Source organism: Protomyctophum bolini (assembly GCF_963924005.1).
Source record: "Protomyctophum bolini genome assembly, chromosome: 14".
NCBI classification, from domain to species: Eukaryota; Metazoa; Chordata; class Actinopteri; order Myctophiformes; family Myctophidae; genus Protomyctophum; species Protomyctophum bolini.
Window position 1 is genome coordinate 17,582,067 of NC_137875.1, and position 19,232 is coordinate 17,601,298.

At 40.2% G+C, this 19,232-nt stretch overlaps 2 protein-coding genes across 5 annotated transcripts; one reads left to right on the forward strand and one right to left on the reverse strand.

Moving 5' to 3' along the window:
• Positions 1-100: 100 nt before the first annotated feature.
• On the reverse strand, positions 101-6,426 carry csgalnact2 (chondroitin sulfate N-acetylgalactosaminyltransferase 2). Of its 2 annotated transcripts, none has more exons than XM_080781330.1 (9): positions 6,266-6,426; positions 4,819-5,525; positions 4,362-4,594; positions 3,579-3,795; positions 3,258-3,359; positions 2,951-3,129; positions 2,479-2,573; positions 2,259-2,340; positions 101-2,146 (listed from the first exon to the last, which is right to left on the reverse strand). In XM_080781330.1, exons 2-9 carry the CDS (start codon positions 5,238-5,240, stop codon positions 1,854-1,856), a joined length of 1,623 nt encoding a protein of 540 aa, XP_080637456.1. In that variant the 5' UTR covers positions 5,241-5,525; positions 6,266-6,426; the 3' UTR covers positions 101-1,853. The 2 variants fall into 2 exon arrangements, with proteins under 2 accessions (XP_080637456.1, XP_080637457.1); XM_080781331.1 differs by having other exon boundaries at positions 6,280-6,424.
• A 1,091-nt stretch (positions 6,427-7,517) lies between these two features.
• tial1 (TIA1 cytotoxic granule-associated RNA binding protein-like 1) lies at positions 7,518-18,258 on the forward strand. Of its 3 annotated transcripts, XM_080782645.1 has the most exons (12): positions 7,518-7,718; positions 8,135-8,231; positions 10,154-10,252; positions 10,401-10,455; positions 10,555-10,642; positions 12,130-12,205; positions 12,491-12,599; positions 14,136-14,231; positions 14,682-14,766; positions 15,905-16,028; positions 16,123-16,301; positions 16,437-18,258. In XM_080782645.1, exons 1-12 carry the CDS (start codon positions 7,690-7,692, stop codon positions 16,558-16,560), a joined length of 1,161 nt encoding a protein of 386 aa, XP_080638771.1. In that variant the 5' UTR covers positions 7,518-7,689; the 3' UTR covers positions 16,561-18,258. The 3 variants fall into 3 exon arrangements, with proteins under 3 accessions (XP_080638771.1, XP_080638772.1, XP_080638773.1); XM_080782646.1 differs by lacking the exons at positions 7,518-7,718; positions 8,135-8,231; positions 10,154-10,252 and adding an exon at positions 11,316-11,385 and having other exon boundaries at positions 10,403-10,455; XM_080782647.1 differs by lacking the exons at positions 7,518-7,718; positions 8,135-8,231; positions 10,154-10,252; positions 10,401-10,455; positions 10,555-10,642 and adding exons at positions 11,316-11,385; positions 11,603-11,670.
• Positions 18,259-19,232: the final 974 nt, after the last annotated feature.

Sequence of the window (19,232 nt, forward strand, 5' to 3'; positions counted from 1 at the left end):
AGACATTTGAGAAATCTTTACAGGATGAGTTGAAAAGGAATGTGATTATCAACCAACAGTTCAATCATTCAGTAAAACACAGTATAGAATATATTAACTACCTTACTATCCTTCTGCAAAGAATAAAGCACTTTGTTGCGCTAGAAGAGTTGTCAACAGTACTCTGGTGATGCTTCTTTCACTTTTGATGCCCCGCCTCAGTGACCCATTTGTTCTCTTCAAGAAATATATTTTACAGTATACAGCTATGCATTTCAATGGCCTAACAAGAACACACTTTAAGCATGGAGGCACATACAACTTAGATATTAAACTCACAATTAAGAAGAAACAAAATGTATTGTAGAAATGTATTTACATTGAGCGGGTGTAACATTTAGCCCCAGTCTTGATTTATAGGAATAGTCATGCCGTGAATGATTTTCACAAGGCATAAATGAAACTATTACAGCCTCCGTACACCAGGAATCAATGCCTTAAAAAATATTTTTACTGCTGTCTTGAACAATGTTTCATCATGCTTCGCTATAATGGATCAATAGTTTTCAAAGCAAAGGTCAGTGACTGATTGTCCCTTTCAACAGACTATTGACCATAGTAGTTACCCATGTGTACACAGGTCACAACTTCAGTGGGCCTAACAAGGACGAGTAATCTCTTTAACATTTCATATCACTAAAACCAAGTTAAACCAAGTTAAAACTATACTTGGTACGCTGCTTTTCCTCTACACAAACGCTTTGCCAAAAATAGCCAATATACAAACTCATTGTTGCATCAACACTTCTGTTAGTCGCCCCAGAATAGGACCGCTAGGGTCCATGTGCTGTAGGACTCTAGAGTGTTTGATTTGATCCTGTTCTGAAAAGTCCTTTGTGCCATCGTTTTAAAAAGTGCTATACAAATAAATGTTTAATTATATTAAGTATTAATAAATGCATCCCGTCTGAGTTTGAATATGGTCAAAGCAAAAATAAAAAAGGTCCCTTTTTAACCACTTGGAACAATTTGATCCCATTTTCAAATAAAAACAGAAATGTAACTATGGCTCTGCAAACAACGTAAGATACTGAAAGAAATTAAAAAAGAAAATCTTCATGAACTGCTCTGCCCTGCTTACAAAGAGGACGACAGCCTTGTTAACTACGGGTAGGAATCAGCAGGGGCCAAATGATCCCTTGAGTACCTGATTCAATGCAATGTGAGAAAACAGCTAGTTATCTCTTAGGGACAGAAAGCAAAATAAACGATTGGTTAAGTCACCTTCATTTAGTGTTTCATTATAGCACCTTGATAAAGTATTATATCAAGTTGTGAATTGAGAATCACACCAAATTTGGGACGCTTTTGGAAGACATTCCTAGAGGTCACAGCAAGGTGTGGAAAGGACAAAGAAATTGTGAGAATTGCTTTGAAGAGGTCCGAGTAGGCGAGTGCAGGTCTCACGCATGTGCACAGGGCTACAGTTAAGATATTTCTAATCTTTCCAATTACACTAATTGCATGCTTCTAGAATTGATTGTAATAGTTTGAATGTTACATTTAAAACAAGATATTCTCCCCACCTCTCAAGGCTATTACTCTCAAGGTTTAATGACCTCCAATGAATGTCACTTGTTTATATTGCTGCTCTTTAGTGTTGTAAGGGTGCTCCCGGGTTTCACATTAATCAACTATTCGACATTTTTGTACATTCATCTTCGTCTACAGCTGAGCGGTGAAGTGGAACAGTGTCTGTGTAAACAGGTCTTCTCCTTTAGTGCATTCATAACGGCATGGGTAGTTGAGGATTCATCACAGTCTTACTGTTTGTCGAAATGTCGAACGATCAAGACTATATCAGGGCATCGTTTTCAGTCCTCCGATTTGCCTTGGGTCTTGAAGGCCTGTTTGCGGAGATGAGTCTCGATCTCCTCGCGGAACACGAGCATGCCCAGGTGGGAGTGCGAGGCCTCATTCATGGCTTTGGACTGAATGCACATGCGGTATTGCTCTGGCGTCAGCTCATCCGCACACTGCTTCTCATGCCAAAGGTGGAAGAGGCCCGACACCGGTGTCCGAATAACGATCAGCTCACTCCGGAGATATTTTCTGTACAGGTGGACATCTTCTACGCCCCAGCCTTTTACTTCAAGATCGAACCCACCTGGAAGGTGAAAGAAAATGGGGAAAATGCCGTTTAATATTTATGATCAGAGGTGTACTGTATATCTTAAGCCAAATGGTCCAAAGTCTTGTCATTATGACAAATTGCTTACCGATATTTAGAAAATCTGACCGATACTGACAAGTCATTCCAAAGCCAAAATCTCTCCAGAATCCTGCATCTTTCTTGTGAATCTATTTGAGGAAACAGATTATTATGTCAGAGATGTCACGCTTAAACTGATATTTTAGTACATCACTGAACAGAAATAAAAGTAAAAAGAACAATTATGCAATATTTCTCTAAATCAATCATGAAAAGGTTGTTCGTACCAGCTGGAGTTCAATGGGTGGAGCCAGCTCCAAATTTCCATAAACAATGGCAGGATTATATAGACTGAAGACAACTGGATAGAAGACTTTCTTGTCTGCAGAACACAAAAGCAAGCAGCATTCAGTTCAGTATATTATGTGACACCACTAACACTCCCTACTGTCAGTAAAATAATTCACCCACACCGATTTAGACCTAAGGACGCATCTGTGTCACCTTTAGCTTTTAACCATTATTTTAAACTTGAGTTATTGAAAAATAGCAGATCTTTTTTTCGTGCAAATCTTTGAATATATATTCTTTCACAGCAAACATTTTTAACTCAAATCTTGGTGCTCGACATTAAATAGTTTGAGAACCACTGATGTTTTTCAGAAAACTGTCAGGATTTAGAAGACATTTTGTAGAATCAGGTCTCAATGGGTTTTATAATGGGATGAATGTGAGCTGTACGCTGGTTAGGACACCTACTGGGAACAGCATGAAGACGACAGGCATTAAGGAGCTCCGGTGTGAAGTAGATGTCCACATCACAAAAGAACATCAGGACGTCACCCCTCTTCCAGGCATGGGCTCCGATGTCCAGACCCCGTCCTCTGGAAAACTCCTCATCCACTGGGACCAGAGTGTAATTGGAGAAGCTTTCTTCCCTAAACGGTTTTGTTTGTTGTAATCAAATTAAAATAGACTTCAGAGTGCAATGGATTTAACCTCTTGGTCACATTAAATATTAAGGTTAAGTACATTTTGAAATGAAATGCAATGCAATGACACACACCTGGACAGTTTCTCCAAAGAGGACTTGACTTCTTGTAAACCCTCTTGTCCAAAGTAGACTACGGTCAGATGCACACGCCTATCCTGCTGTATACACACTTCCCTAAAAACATTGATATTCAAAACAATCAAAAAGTGGGCATCATTGCATTTGTGGAAACCCCCATAAATGTATTTAAAAATATTAATGGTAATATAATTTCTAAACTTTTGGATCAGACAATATACACCCTGAGAGCAGAGCACCATTATCATCCTTGTGACACAAGCAAGAGATGGCCATCTCGCAATAAACATTGAATGTATGACCGACGGAAATCACCTGAAGCTGTGCAGGAACTGCGAGAAGGTTTCTGTCCTGCCCGCCAGCGGCACGATGATGTTAATGACGACCCCCGACGTTTCGACGGACATGCTCCGGACTTTCATTAGCGGGCCGAACGGACGGAACAGCGTGACGTGACGGAAGCTGCTGGACTCCTCCTTGGCGAAGAAGAGCTCATAGAGCGTGCCTTTGTCCCGCTCTGTCCTGTACAGTCCTGAACGCAGAATAATACACATGTTAGACCATTGGAACAATCGAATACCTTAAATGTCCATTATTATTCTTAACCCATTTAGACCTGAGGACGCATCTGTGTCACCTTATAGCTTTAACCGTTATTTGAAACTATCTGTTGAAAAATAGCAGATCTACGAACTTTTATGTTTATTGCGAACGCAGTGAGCACTAACTATGAGACCCTGCAGATCATGTCTGTTTGTCTGTGTGTGTCCCGCTGTTACACCACCCGCCCGCCACCAGAGCAGCTGTATCACACACACAAAATAAACATGCACGCAAAATAAAAATGAAAAATGTGTGTCAGACTGCCACAACAGCTGCGTTTGCTTCCTGCGTTAACGCGTCTTACTGGTCATTTAATTTTTTTGGTGCAAATCTTTGAATATATTATTCTTTCACAGCAAACGTCTTTAACCCAAATCTTTGCTTCTGAGAAGACACTGGAACGAACACATTTTGAGATGGGGGGGGGGGGGGGTCGTGACTATTATTGTAAACTTGTGTGTAGCTGACGGTTGCTAATCCGCATGCGGGCGTTACCCTCGGTAAAGTGACTCTCCGTGTAGAGCTGTCTCTGCATCGGCACGTCGTCCTCGACACCGTCCTCGTCGTCGGGGTTGTTGATGATGTCCAGCGCCGCCTCCACCACCTCCACCAGCTCGTCCCGGCGGTCCTTGCGGACGGGCTTCTCCTCCGGATGCCGAGTCAGTCCCATCTCCAGCTGGTACACCTTGGACGAGGTGAAGCTCTCGAACGGCACCAGGGCGTACTCGCTGGTGGGAATCAGAATCATCTTTATCCCATTCAGGACGGGGAACCCTTTTTGGTGTTTTAAGCATTATGTTATACTTTAGCTATTGAAAAATAGCAGATCTAGAAGCTCAAGCTTGGAGATCTGCTATTTTTGAAAAATCTATCTTAAAAAGAAATGAAGCTTGTTCCACACACACACAAACGGGGTCTCTTTTCCACAAGAAAAAACAAACATATATAGTACCTGGGCAGGCGCGCGCCCGTGTTGACCTCGGCCTTGTCGATCTGTGAGTGGAGATACTCCAGCAGGTCGCCCGGCTCCTGGTCCTTGTTGGTGTCGGAGAGGCCCTGCACCCCGGGGAGCTCCTTCTTCTCCTGCAGCGCCTTGAGCTTCTCGCTCATCTCTTGCAGCTCCTGCTTGAGCTGGGCGATCTGCCGCTTGAGGCTGGTGGCGCGGCTCAGGTGGCGCTCCTCCTGCTCTTGGAGCAGCGCCTGGTAGTAGTCCTTCCCATAGGGCTCGCCCGCCAGGCCGGGCAAGACCAAGCTGACGTCCGCCGGAGGGGTGCACTCCAGCAGGTAGGCGAAAAGCAGCAGCACCAGGAGCAAGAAGAGGCCCAGGAACAGCCAGCGCGCCCGGCCCTGGGGCGCCAAGCCTCGCCTGGGCATCTCACACTGGCACACAAGCTAAAGCCAGTAAATCTTCTGCATTCCCTTTTCCCATCCAGGCACCTTCAAAGTGAATTCATCACTCAACCTATGTGATTATGTACCCGCCTACACATTGTCTCGGTAATAATGTCCACAGACTCCACACTGGTGAGCACTCGTCGTTAAAAGTTTATGCATATTTTCTAGTTTAAAAAAAAGAAAACTAAAAGGTCAAAAAGAAATGTACATCTCTTGACTCACTCAATGTGCACTGTGCAGCTCTCTGATGCAATAGATGTCACCCTAAAACATAAAACAAATACAATTTAGTGACAGGCAGTGACTGTTACTAACTATACCTCCATGCAAGCGTCATCTTTAAACTTCAGAGTTATTAGATGCTCTCTCTCTGTGTGTGTGTGTGTGTGTGTGTGTGTGTGTGTGTGTGTGTGTGTGTGTCACAGTTCTTTTGGATTTCTAATGTGGTCAAGACAAAAAGTGGGAGGTTAGCAGTTAGGTGCTGCGTGGGCCCTTGTCTTCCTGGAAAAAATGTTCTAACATACCCATTCAGCCAATTTCGGTAGTCACAATTATTTTCTCGATCATCACTGGTCAAATAAATGTTGCTGCCTAGCAAATAGGAATTCGTAACTTGTATTACAATCTTTTTAAAGACGAATGGAAAGTGAAAAGGGCAAAAACAGAGGCAACAACATCGCTTTCGATAGCATAATCCAGCTAGCTACTGCTGCTAGACAACAGTCCGTTCCTTCATCATGAGAGGAAATCTGGAGAGCAGCACTCACTGTTCTCAGCAGTTTACAGGGATTTTAATTCCGTCTCTCAAAGCCATACTCTTTGATATAAAAAGGCATGGGGAATAATTGTCTGATTTATAATAAAACAAATCTTAAAATTTGATGAGTGATAGTGATTGATTGAGAGTACACCAACATAATCGAAGACCACCCCCTCAGAAATAATACGTGACAACTTGACAAGGCAACACATGTTGTGTCTGAAATGAAATCTCACCACCTCACCTGTATTTACATACATGCGAATGCTCTGCTGCGTATGCTCTTTGTTCCCCGACATTCGCGAACAACTGTTGCCATCCAATCTTCTACACTTTGTACACATACACAATGAATGTCAGCCCAAGAGTGCTCTGTGAATTTCCACGGATGTAATTCAGACTGGGGGAAGAAAAAAAGTGAGACTAGTCTAGGTATTATTTTGAAAGATCCAGACCGGAAGTCCCACTGCTAAAGCTCTGCGCCCACCTATTGGTGTTGCCAGGTTTTGCGAGAGAAACAAGCAACCAGGGCTATGAAAAAAATGTTCAAATTTTCCAGACCCTCACCTCATTGATCCCTACCCAGAAAATGAGGTGAGGGTATGAAACAATTTTAGCACAATTTTAGTCATCTGTTGGGACCTCCCAGAACAGTAGCCTATATGCCAGCCAGTTAATGTAAATTTCTTTAAATAATATTATAGTTGTTTGTTTTGAATGTTTTAATACATTCTGAGTGGATTTCTTACACTTTTAAAGTGTCCAGAAGAATATTTTCTGACTTTTGGTAGGGATATGTTTCCTCACCTGGGACACCCGGACTGGCCTATTAATATTCTACAATATTGTATACTGAGCTCAGAGCTGAGTCCTTCCAAAACTTGTTAGTGTGCAAGTCATTTATGTAAAGTTTCATAATAACAAGTGCAGCATTGTTTCTGCATGCATGGGTATTTCACACAAACAGACACACATATCTTTGTGGCCTTCTACTATATGGTGCAGATGTAGCCTAATAATATTTTTACACATAATATAATAATGTCCGAAAATAGCTGATCTGCAAACTCAAACCGCGTCGCGTCCGCGACTTGTTGTTGTGAGCGTGTATATATATATCGGCTATATTTTCGTCGCGCGTCACCGTCGTACGACGGACGTACACATCCGGCTACTGTATGGCAGAGTATCCCACTCGGCTGTAACAGTACAGTACATAATAATATGTCCATAATCTCGCGTTAGCCAGCATAAACCTCCGTTTGTTAGCCTTCGATGTAGACAGAGTTACGACAACTCGGTTCACTTCATGGGGCCAGGCTCTTCTACATAGACTTCCATTGAATCAGGCAATGGGGACAACCGGAAGTTTACGGAATGCATTAGTCTATGCTCGCGCAAATCCATGAACCACGTGACCAGGCTGTTTTCTGCCCCCTCAATGACTCGCAACTCTGGCTCTGGTTAAACTACGATCTGGCAGCGGGCTACCTACGCGAGATTACGATTACGTATGCCATTGCCCCACCGCCCCCGGTTAGCTAGCTATTGAGCTAGTTAGCTAGTTGGTTTATTTCCCCCCGAGTGGGTTTTTAACCCATGGTTTAACCTTTAGGTAAACTACCTAGTGACTGAAGAGTGCTAGCGTTTCATTTAACAACACTGACCATGGACGACGACAGCCACCCGAAAACATTGTAAGTAAACCAAGCGGCCCAGTATTGGCTAACGTTAGCTAACTGGTAGCGGTTGGCCGCTAGCTAATGTTAGATAGTGGTCAGAGATAGCGGCGTATCGCTATAACGGTGGGCCGATTACTTTATAGAACTTTATAGGTTATAACGTACTAACTGTACTGTAACGTTGACATGTTGTGTTGGTCATATTCGGCCACGCGTGACGCATGGTTAACGCGAACGGCTGTAACGTAGCCATATGTTTAGCCATTATTAGTATTATTAGAAGAGTATCTGCCTTCTGCCATCATATTTTGATTGTATTATATTATTGATTGATGTATAATATATCAGAGAATCTTGGTGGTGGACTGTGGAGAGTGACTGCATTGTGTTTTGAATAGTCATAGATCAAATTACTGTCCAATATTCTCCAGGTATGTGGGCAATCTCTCCAGGGATGTAACGGAGATCTTGATTCTGCAACTGTTCACCCAGATAGGACCCTGTAAAAGTTGTAAAATGATCACTGAGGTAAGTAGCTAGTAGGATATGGCTGTTTTCTACAGTACACGGTGAAGTGTCCTATCACATCAAATAAAGGCTAAAAGTTTCCAATTTGACATAATTTTGAGCAGCAAATACCTGTAGAATTTGTGTGTGTGTGTGTGTGTATATATATATATATATATATATATATACCGGTGTGTGTATATATATATATATACACATACATACAGGGCCGGTTCTAGGCATAAGCGAACCAAGCAGTTGCTTCCTTAGGGCCACAACCACTGAGGCCCCTTTTCCACCAGTTCTTAGTCCTTGAGCCAGAGCTCCAAAATTGAAACGTTAATTATGAATTGAGTGTGCAAAACCATACCTATATTAGATTGTTGCGAACGCAGTGATTGCGAATGCAGTGAGCACTTACTATGAGACCTAGCAGATCATGTCTGTGTGTCCGTCCGTGTGTCTGTGTGTCATGCTTTTGTGCCCATATATGGAGCTGCTTTGGGGACTCCTTAGTGAGCACTTACTATGAGACCTAGCAGATCATGTCTGTGTGTCCGTCCGTGTGTCTGTGTGTCACGCTTTTGTGCCCATATATGGAGCTGCTTTGGGGACTCCTTATATGGTTATGGCTGAGTCATGGTGACATTGTTCGCTTCCCGCGTTTGCACGTCTTACTTGTTATCACCATTAAACTTCCCCAATTGAGTACTTACATGAAGACAATGATTTATTGTATTACAAATTTTAAATATGCAAATGAGGCATTATGTAGGAAAATATGCAAAATAATCAAAAAAGAAATAAAAGCTACTACTGTGGAAGGGTTATCATGTATTAATTTACTTGTATTGATCTTATAAACAATTTAATATAGGGTATAGTTTGCCCACCAATTTTGGAGCTCTGGCTCATGGACTAAAAACCAAAAAAAACTGAACCGGTTCCCATTGGGAACCAACCGGTGGAAAAGGGGTCTTGAGGGGGCCACGTCACAGGGAGAAGATTTTTTATTTATTTTTATGGATCGCCTATCCCTTACATGGGCTACTGGCCACATGTGTCCCCCACCTTCACCTAATGTGGCCCGCAGGTTAATATCAACTGGTGGCCCCCACCTTCACCTAATGCGGCCCGCAGGTTAATATCGGAATACTGATATATTTGCAAACATGACCCGCTTTAATTACTTCAGTCTATATTAGTAGCTTAAAGACTATAGTAGGCCTTTCGTTTTTGCCTTGGGACACAAGCTTTCATCCAATCAGGATAGAGAACAAAAACGAAACCTACGGTTTTTTGACCCCCAGGGGTTAACTGGGGACAGGGAGGAACTCCTTATATGGTCAGCACACTCTATAGTAGAGAGGATTATCACAACAAAACAAAAAAATAAGTGATATTTGAATTAAGTGAAATCACTGACTCTACCTTTAAAAAAGAGCAAAAATAGCAGATCTACTAGATCAAAACGTGTCGCAGTTTGAGCTTGTAGATCAGCTATTTTTTACTATATGCATTGTGGCCCTCTTGAGTGAGTGTGGAATATAGTTGCCCTCTCTCTGAGTCTCCATCATCAAAGTTTCCCACCCTATCCAAAAACTAGTTATAGATCTCATTGACACAAGACACAACAGAGTTGATAATATGCCACATGCAGTTGAATGCAAGTTGCAAATTGCATTATTCAATACACCTGTGGCCCACAGCCCACAGGTGAAGTTGATTTCAGTCAATAGTACAGTAAAGATGATAATAATCTAATGTGATGTGTGTAGTTCTTTATAGATCTAGGCACCAGTTTGAAAGGAGAATTCTCTCTTTAACACTGATTGTACTGTGTGTTTGTTACTGAGGAAAGCCAGGAGGCTATCGCAAATAAAGTATCAAGAGGGTGAACTCTTCTATCTGGATTCTCTTTCCCCCTTTCTTTCATTTCGCAGCATACAAGCAATGACCCATATTGCTTTGTGGAGTTTTTTGAACACAGAGATGCTGCAGCAGCCCTCGCAGCCATGAATGGGAGGAAGATATTAGGAAAGGTAGGCTAAAATATTCAATACAAATAAAGTATGTTCTCTACAACTACTCCTTTCTTCTCCTTATCTACTTATCTCGATATTATAGACATATAGATTGTCCTCCTCCCCACCATATTTATGTACTATGTGCAATCTCCTTTACCTTCAGGAGGTCAAAGTAAACTGGGCAACCACTCCAAGTAGCCAGAAGAAAGACACATCCAGTAAGTTGTCCCCCTGTGTATTCTCTTGTTTTCAGTTAAATCCACTCCCCACAGACTCGTAGATGTCTTTTGCGCTGGTTTCTATTTTGTTTTTTTCAGATCACTTCCATGTTTTTGTGGGTGATTTGAGCCCTGAGATTTCCACAGAGGACGTCAAGGCTGCATTTGCACCTTTTGGGAAAATCTCGTAAGTTATTCTACATTATTTTAGTAGGGGTTATGGTTTATTTCACAGTTGTACTTTGGCAGTGGTTAAGACATTTGTTTATTTGCCTTTCCTGACCCCTGATTTTTACATGGTGTTTATTTGGTGTTCACAAATCAAAATAAGAATCTATGCTGACTATGTTTATATGCACACTTTTGTAATTGGGCGTTACCCTGATAAGAAGGATAATAACGGGTATGCGTCAGTATATATTACAGTGTTTTTGCGGAATTATTAAAATTTTGCATTAAAGACTGACTGTCTGATTTGATTGGGGGGGAAAAGTCCTGCAAGTTATGTAGAATAAGCAACACTCACTCAATTTCACAATATATTCTCTAACATGAGGCCCAGTTGGCCTTCATCAGATGAAGACAAAGAAAATACAGATATATAGATAACACAGGTGACTCAATTTGTAAGTTGATCATCTATGTTACCTGCATACTGATTGATTCAGTAGCATGCTGTCGTCGTCATAAAAAGTATCAGTTCTTTGCCTACTCTTCCATTCTGCTATATATGGTTATGGTAAGTAAGTTGCATTGAACGTCAACTCAAATATGAAGTTCTGTGTATGAACCTGAATAGCTTTCAACTTCTCTGTAGTTGTGGGTTTCAGTGAAGTAATAGCACTTTGGTTATTTTACAGAAATGCTCATAGGATTGGACAGGAGCTTGAAGGCTAACAGCAAGGAACTGTGCACTCTGGAGACTCAGATGTAGTTTTTTTTCTCCTCTATTTACTACTTTCCAAATGTATTCATTGTAGATACTATGTTATTAACATGACCTAGCATAGATTAACAACCTCCAATACTCAATGTTCTCCTCTAAATCTTTGTTATAATTTGTCTAATTTTGATCTGCATAGTATTGTTTGTAGTGTAATGCTCCTCTCCAAAAATTCTGAAAATGTCAATTTCTCAAAATTTGCAGCTCCCCAAACTCCATATTGGTGGTAAAGAATTGACCAGGAAAAATAAAGAAATCTGTTAACAGGCCATGTATGCCGTTTAATTCCTTTTTTTCTCTTTGATATTTTTTCATATATTTCTATTTGTAGGACGAGCACCAACAGCAGATTTTTAGGAATGCATGGTTGGTAATCCATATAAAGTTCCTTTTGTGAATTTAAAATCTGTAGACTACTAGTGTGAAGATTGAACAAGAAGTGGTGCTCTAGTGGTGAGGGACCCTTAAGACATCTGAAAACATGTAAACCAACAGTGTAGGCTGCATGTTTGTACTTGTTTGTACTACTTTTGTTTTTCAAGTGTTGCTTTGATGTTAGTCTTACCACTACCAGTCAGTGAAGTAACGGTGTAGAATAGATAGTTAAAGTACATTGAATATAGGTCAATGTAGAGGATTCACAGTTCAGTGTGTTTGCGTGGTTCCTTTTTATTAGATGGAAGCCTCCAATATAGAAAGTGCGCTGACATTAGTTTTACGTTTCCCTCCAGGGATGCCCGTGTTGTGAAGGACATGACGACAGGAAAATCAAAGGGGTATGGATTTGTGTCCTTCTACAACAAACTGGTAAGGCTCCAGTGCAAGAACACAAAATGAAGGTTATTTCTATTTTCTGTTTACTATCCTACTAGCAATACATTTGAAATAATTTTAAGGACAGAATCATAGTTTGAAGTGAATTATTTTAATTTAAATTAAAGTTTCTAAGATGACTTTGAATCAGTTTTAAATCACTTGTGCATTAGATTATAAACATTAATAAATTGGATACTGAAATGTCACGGTATCTCAGCAAACGTTTTGAAGCAGTTGGTTCTGAAGGGGAAACTGACTTTATTTTTGGATCCACAGGATGCAGAGAATGCCATCGTTCACATGGGGGGACAGTGGCTGGGTGGGCGCCAAATTAGGACGAACTGGGCTACCCGCAAACCACCTGCCCCAAAGAGCATTCAAGACAGTAAGTTTTGACTGTAATTTTCTTTTATGCTACTATACATTTTCAAGGGACGTTTACTACAAGCAGATTTCAACGTCGCAGCAAAAAAGTCTCACTAATAGTGGGCTCTGAATGGTCAGCCACAACTCTGGGGTGAGGGAAATGTAATTAAAACTGAGGCGGTGCCAGACCAATCTCCCCCAGGGATATTTTATGACAGATTCGTCTGGTTTCCAGGCTATGTCTGTAGATCTCGAGAACCGTCCGACCAACTAACTTAAAACTCGGTGTGTGCGTCGCCAATGACCAGAGAGTTCCGGGCGTCGACTCGGTCATTCCTAAGTAGGCCCACAGGATCCTTAATTCAGTCACTCTTGCTGAGTGATGAACAATGAATTTCACAACTATATTATAAGAAGTATTCATACTTGAAGTAATGAGGACGCTTTTTAAACTTAATTTTAAAAATGAATGAAGAAAATTGGAGAATATAAAATGTTGGCATGCTTCAAGACAGCTTAAACTGGATTTGGTAACGAGATTGATGTTGAACCTTGGGGCTACCTGGATTGGCATGATGTACTGCATGTCTAACTATTGTCAATCTTTATCCGTGGCTGCTGTGCTCTGTGATAAAGAAACCACAAGCGGTGATTCTCCATCCAATCATATTAGTATTGCGAAACAGGTCTCAAAATCACCCTTTAAGCAGATAAACTCAGATGAGCAAATCAGATTCTGCCGGTAAAGTAATTCCCGCTACTGCACTTAGTTTTGGGAAACTGAAATGTTCATGTTGTATTGTTCTCTAGCATCACATAAATGGATAAGTCACAAATATTGGTGTAATTAGAGCAACAAACCATGTACAACCCAGATTCGGCACAAACAAGGGACTAAATTATTTTCGCTCCTATGCCACCAAAATGTGGAACGCCCTACCAACAGTCATTAAGACATGTGAATCCCTTGACTCCTTCAAAACTGCTCTCAAAGGGCACCTACGGACGGCTGCAATTCGAAACTGGCCCCTGTAAAAATCGGAATCCCCCCCCCCCACCGCCCCCCCCCCTTTCCCCTCACTGTATATGTTTCTTTTCCTTTTTTGCTTCCTTTATGATGAATTCCTGTTCTGTTCTTTAACTATATAGTGTCTATTTGTACGTCTCTAAATGTTTTGATGAATTGAACAATGTGGACCCTGTTGTAAACTAGTGTAATGCTTAATTGGGTCGTCCACTCACAGTTAACAGTCTTTGTATTGAGTTTGTGCTTGAAATGTACTGTAATTCTGCAAACTGTTAATAAATATTTCAATCAAGAAAAATATGAAGATTTTTTTTTAATACCAGCAATTATATTGGTAGCATTATGATAAATTGTATTTTGAGACCTGGTCATTCATTTATACAGTGATAGTGAAAGGAATCACTACCGTACTTATGATTCCTTAATCACAGAGGAACCGGATAAAGATGATTGACAACCGGGTAGCTACCTAAGTTCAACATGACTGTAACCTATATGAATGAAGAACAACCTCTGTGCTCTTTTCAGACGGCTCAAAGCAGCTGAGGTTTGATGATGTGGTGAGTCAGTCCAGCCCGCAGAACTGCACTGTGTATTGTGGAGGAATCCAGGCAGGATTGACGGGTATGGTTAGATTTTGTACAACTGTGATTTGAAATCTATTATTTGTTATTTTTCCTCTAAACATACAAAGTGCTGGTAGATGACACTTTTAACCCTTTAATACCCAGATATATTTCTACTTGCATTTCTACTAGGACTTTGCAGAGGAAATTATGTTAAAAAATAAGTTTTATGCTAATGTTATGCACATTTATAATAATTATTAAAATAAATGAATTTACATTTAGGGGATATCTTTCACAATAATAAATGTACATGTTCTAGACATTCTAATGGGCACAAAAAATATATATTACAGGCATTTTACTTACTTTTGTCAGGGTTAAATGTTAAAATGTTCAGAGCCAGAGATTTTGAAGTTGTGTGAATTTCTGCCTCTGTGGGGGTATTTATATGCAAATATGACCAATGGCATTGCAAGACTAAACATGTGTTTATGTAATCTTACAGAGCACCTAATGCGACAGACCTTCTCGCCTTTTGGTCAGATTATGGAGATCAGAGTTTTCCCAGAGAAAGGATATTCTTTCATCAGGTATTGTCGTCAGAGGTCAGGTGCATTACAGCATCTCGTCCCTAGATGTCACCACAAACGCATGACTCGATGATAAACCACTTTAATGTAACCACTTATAGTTCTGAGGCTTTCACTGACAAACACATCCACACTGATATAGCTCATTATCTGCACTCAATAAGCTGACAATAACAAATAAACTGTTTAATCCATTAAGACCTAAGAAAATGTCTTCATGACAGTTTTCTATTTAATGTGAACTGAAGGAACCCCAAACAATCTGAAAGTATGTTGTTCCAGGGACCTCCCAGAAGCAAAGATTTGAGTTAAAAGTGTTCGCTCTGAAAGATATATTCAAAGATTTGTGACACATTTTAAAGATTTTTCAAAAATAGCAGATCTACAAGGTCGTAGCACGGCACTCAGTGCCGCGCTATGAGCTTGTAGATCAATCTGCTATTTTTCAATAGCTAAAGTATAAGAAATAGACCTGCACACCTACAATGGACAGGTGCGTCGGATAACTGGAACTGATAAGTAGATGGCAGTCAGAACTGCAGCATCACTCCCAATCTTCCGCCGTAGTCTGAAAACCCACCTTTTCAGACTCCATCATGGCCCATACCCTACGCCCTTAGATAGCACTTCTGTAGACTTAGATAGCATTTGAAACAGACTTATAGCATGTTATGTAGACAGCACTAGAATTGCATTGTATATAGTCATAGCACGCCATAGTACATATGTATAGCATAGTAGTATATATGTATAGTTTATATGTATAGTTTCATTATATAGATATTCCACTGTTACTTTCTTAGCTTACGCATGTTTCATGATAAATGCTTTTATGTGATGTATTCCCATGCTTTTTTTCTTGCTTAATGTAAATCGCTCTGGATTAAGAGCGTCTGCTAAATGCCTAAATTGTAAATTGTAGAGAAAAAGAATCCCGCACACTGTCTTCACTTGAGTTTAGATTTTATTGAGCAATGTTTTGGTTGTTAGACCTTCATCAGGCATCTTATATCTCATAGCTAATGTCTAACATAATGCTTAAAACACCAAAAGGGGTTCCCGTCCTGAATGGGTTAATCACAGCTCTCCTGCATTGTCCGGTAGAAATGTTTTAGCTTTGGTTTCCCTTTTTTAAAAGGTTCTCCTCCCATGAAAGTGCTGCCCATGCCATCGTCTCGGTGAATACGACAGCCATTGAAGGGAACATGGTGAAGTGCTACTGGGGCAAGGAATCTCCTGATATGGCTAAAAGCCCACAACAGGTATAGGAAAAAATGTACATTCGTTTTGGGGGTATTTTAAATGTGGGTAATTAAACTAATTGTGACCATTTTCTTGCTCTTTGTGTCATGACAGGTGGAGTATGGGCAGTGGGGACAGTGGAACCAGGTCTATGGGAATCCCCAGCAGCAACAGCAGCAGCAGCAACAGCAACAGCAGCAGCAGTATGGGCAATACATGACCAACGGGTGGCAACAAGTCCCATCATATGGCGTGTATGGCCAGACATGGAACCAGCAAGGATTTGGTGTAGAGTGAGTTAACCACTTAAGTCATTTTTTTTTGCACAGGGGGGGGAGACGGAGACGGCAAACGGCAGACGGACTACAACTTTTTTTTTTTACCTGTAGATTGATCATGTTTTCCTTTTTGTTTCTACCCATTTTTAGGCAATCCCAGTCACCAACCTGGGTGGGAGGTTTTGGGTCCCCACCCTCTCAGCCTCAGCCCCCTCCCGGCTCTGTAATGTCAAACCTGGCTAACTTCAGCATGGCTGGCTACCAAACACAGTGAGCTAGCCTTCACTTCAGTCTCACAGTTACATTACGGGGGGGGGGCTGGGGCACAGCATGTTTACATCTGGGCAGGTGCTGTGAGGAATACAGGGGCTACATTCACAAAGCCGTATACCAGTTGTTCCCAGCTAACCAAAAGAACATGTCCACTTTACGAAGGTGTATATGTAAATAATGTTAAAGGTTTCAGTGAGGCTGTACTCACAAAGCTTTCTAAGGTGAGGTGGTTTAAAGGGTGACATTTTGGGTAACATTTAAGAGTGGTTGTTGTTCTGATTATTTAAAACACATACATACTGCTATGGCCCCAGAAGCCATAACAGGAACATTGTTTTAGTGTAGCTAAAAGCATGTTTACTAGAAACGACACTACACCGAACAAGTCATTCACCTTCAAATATCCATGTTTAATGGATGGTGGAAATATACACAGAGACATGTCTTTGTTTTTGCCTGAATTTTATATTCAATATATTTGTCACTCTTTTGGTCACAATATTGTCATTTGAGACACCAGAACATGTGACCACTGACCAGCCATTGTGGGTTGTATTCCTTGGAAAACAAAAAAAAAACTAATTAGAATGTGTTTTTCGTTTTGTTTCACATGGCATGCAATGAAAAGTTTAATGGAAAGAGGTGGTGGCCTGGTGGGTATGATGGCCTCATGAAACAATGCTGTGACTATTGTTATTGTACTGAGCCAAGTTGACACCCCAACTCACCATAAACTGTCCCCAGCTTAGATAACAGTTCATAGCTTAGCGTTCTAGCTAGAAGTTCCGATTTCTGAGGTACTTTTAGAGGTAAGCGGCAGGAGAGTCGTAGTTTACCTCCAATATGTTGTATTTGTAGTGGATGGAGAGATCTTCTTAGACAGACATTTTTTGTGTACAAAGAACATTTCAACTATACATCCATAAAAGCAAAAAATATAAGAAAAATACTGCTTTTTCAGGATTTTCTATCAGAGTGATTGGCATGTTCTTAGCAAACCTTTTGAGGAATTTTAGTTTACAATGATGTAGCTTAGCTCAGTCTAATTTATAACCTTGAGTGTCTCATGGGAAATAAAATACTATAGCACATGCTCATTGAGTCATTGTACAAAGAAAATATTGTAAATAGCTGAGCCCTCAAACGTTTGAAAGGTAATTGATTATATGATGCTGTTTCTGCAACTGGTTTCCTAGAATGTTCTTAAACAAAAGGTGTTCTTTGTTCTGACCTCAATTAAATTTCCCTCTATGCCTTTTAATGCCTCTTTAAAAATATCTCATAAGGTATAAATATATTTTGCAAATTTGTTTTATGAAGAAACAAATTGACTAACATTTTAGGAAACCAGGCCCATATCATATTAAATGTTTGAATTGATTTGTCTTTTTAGTCGCCCATTTTGCATTGTTTCAAGGTCATTTTCTATTGATAGTTGAAATATTCATTAATATATAATATGCTCTTAAGTTCTGAATACATCCTGTCATTCAGTGCAAAATCTGCAAATGCATTCAGAATGATCTGTACGGCTTTTTAAAGATATATTCCATTATATCTCAGTTGAACCATTTAAAAAAGCACTACTAAATGGTCATTTTGATTTTGTGTGCCATGATGTACAGCCTAGTAGAGTATTTGTTATCTTCACTCTATTTTTGGTGTTGTATTAGCCAACATACTTAGTTTAAGGGGGTAAGGGACACTTGTAAAAAACAAAACGGGGTCATGTTGACTACATCAGTGGTTCTCAACCTGTGGGCCGGGCCTCACTGGTGGTGCGCTGGGAGAGTGTTGCATGTGAGCCCCCGTATAAAAATGACATGTTTCTTTATTATTATTTGCTTTTTACTTATTTTGTTTTCATGTGATACCAAAACATAAGAACTTAAAGTATAGCCTACTATGTTTGTTTCATTGATCCAAGATGGAACACAATTGATTGATTGGCCATAACATGTTCTTTAATTGGGTAGTAGGCAGTGAAAGCGTTTTCAAGTGAGCCCTGATCCACTAGAGGTTGAGAACCATTGGACTACACGTATAAATATGAACACCTAGCTACCTTCATGAACGTTTTTGAAGTGAGTCTGTACATATGTAGGTAGACGGACGCATTTAAAATTTCCGTCGTTAAACTTCAGCAATATAATTTATGAAGAAGCCTTAATTTGCTATGTTGGTAGACTGCAACATTTGTTTTACTTACTGAGGCGCCATTAGAAGGCTAAATTCATATTTTTAAGTTTGTGCCATTACAGTGAGTATCAGGAAGTGATGTTTGGTTTTGAATTGCACGCTTATGAGTTATGACATGTAATATATATTTTTCTTTTGCGTAAAATATTGAATGTAATGGCAAGCTGATTTTATGACGGTAACACATGAACTGAAATTCAGTGATTGATGAATTCCATTACTGATTTGAATGGAGAATTAAATTAATAAAAACGTGAAACTCTTCAACCTGGTTGTTAAATACATTTTATTATCTGATGCATTGTGCTGTCTGCCTTGCACATCAATATTAGTCTCTTAACACAAAGCATACATTTAGCTGTAGTGGATTTTCAGTAGGTACAGTAGTTCTACACCTATTAAATGATGCATGTAATTGCTGTTGAAGTGATATATTCAACTGTATACACAATAAACAACATCACTATATTTTTC

Coding starts and splice junctions, on each gene's coding strand:
- tial1 (XM_080782645.1), top strand. CDS start 7,690: ATGGACGACGACAGCCACCCGAAAACATT. Junction 7,719..8,134: donor GACAGCCACCCGAAAACATT/GTAAGTAAACCA, acceptor AATATTCTCCAG/GTATGTGGGCAATCTCTCCA. Junction 16,029..16,122: donor TGGCTAAAAGCCCACAACAG/GTATAGGAAAAA, acceptor GTGTCATGACAG/GTGGAGTATGGGCAGTGGGG.
- csgalnact2 (XM_080781330.1), bottom strand. CDS start 5,240: ATGCCCAGGCGAGGCTTGGCGCCCCAGGGCCGGGCGCGCTGGCTGTTC. Junction 4,595..4,818: donor ACGGGCGCGCGCCTGCCCAG/GTACTATATATG, acceptor GATTCCCACCAG/CGAGTACGCCCTGGTGCCGT. Junction 2,574..2,950: donor TCGTCTTCATGCTGTTCCCA/GTAGGTGTCCTA, acceptor TGTGTTCTGCAG/ACAAGAAAGTCTTCTATCCA.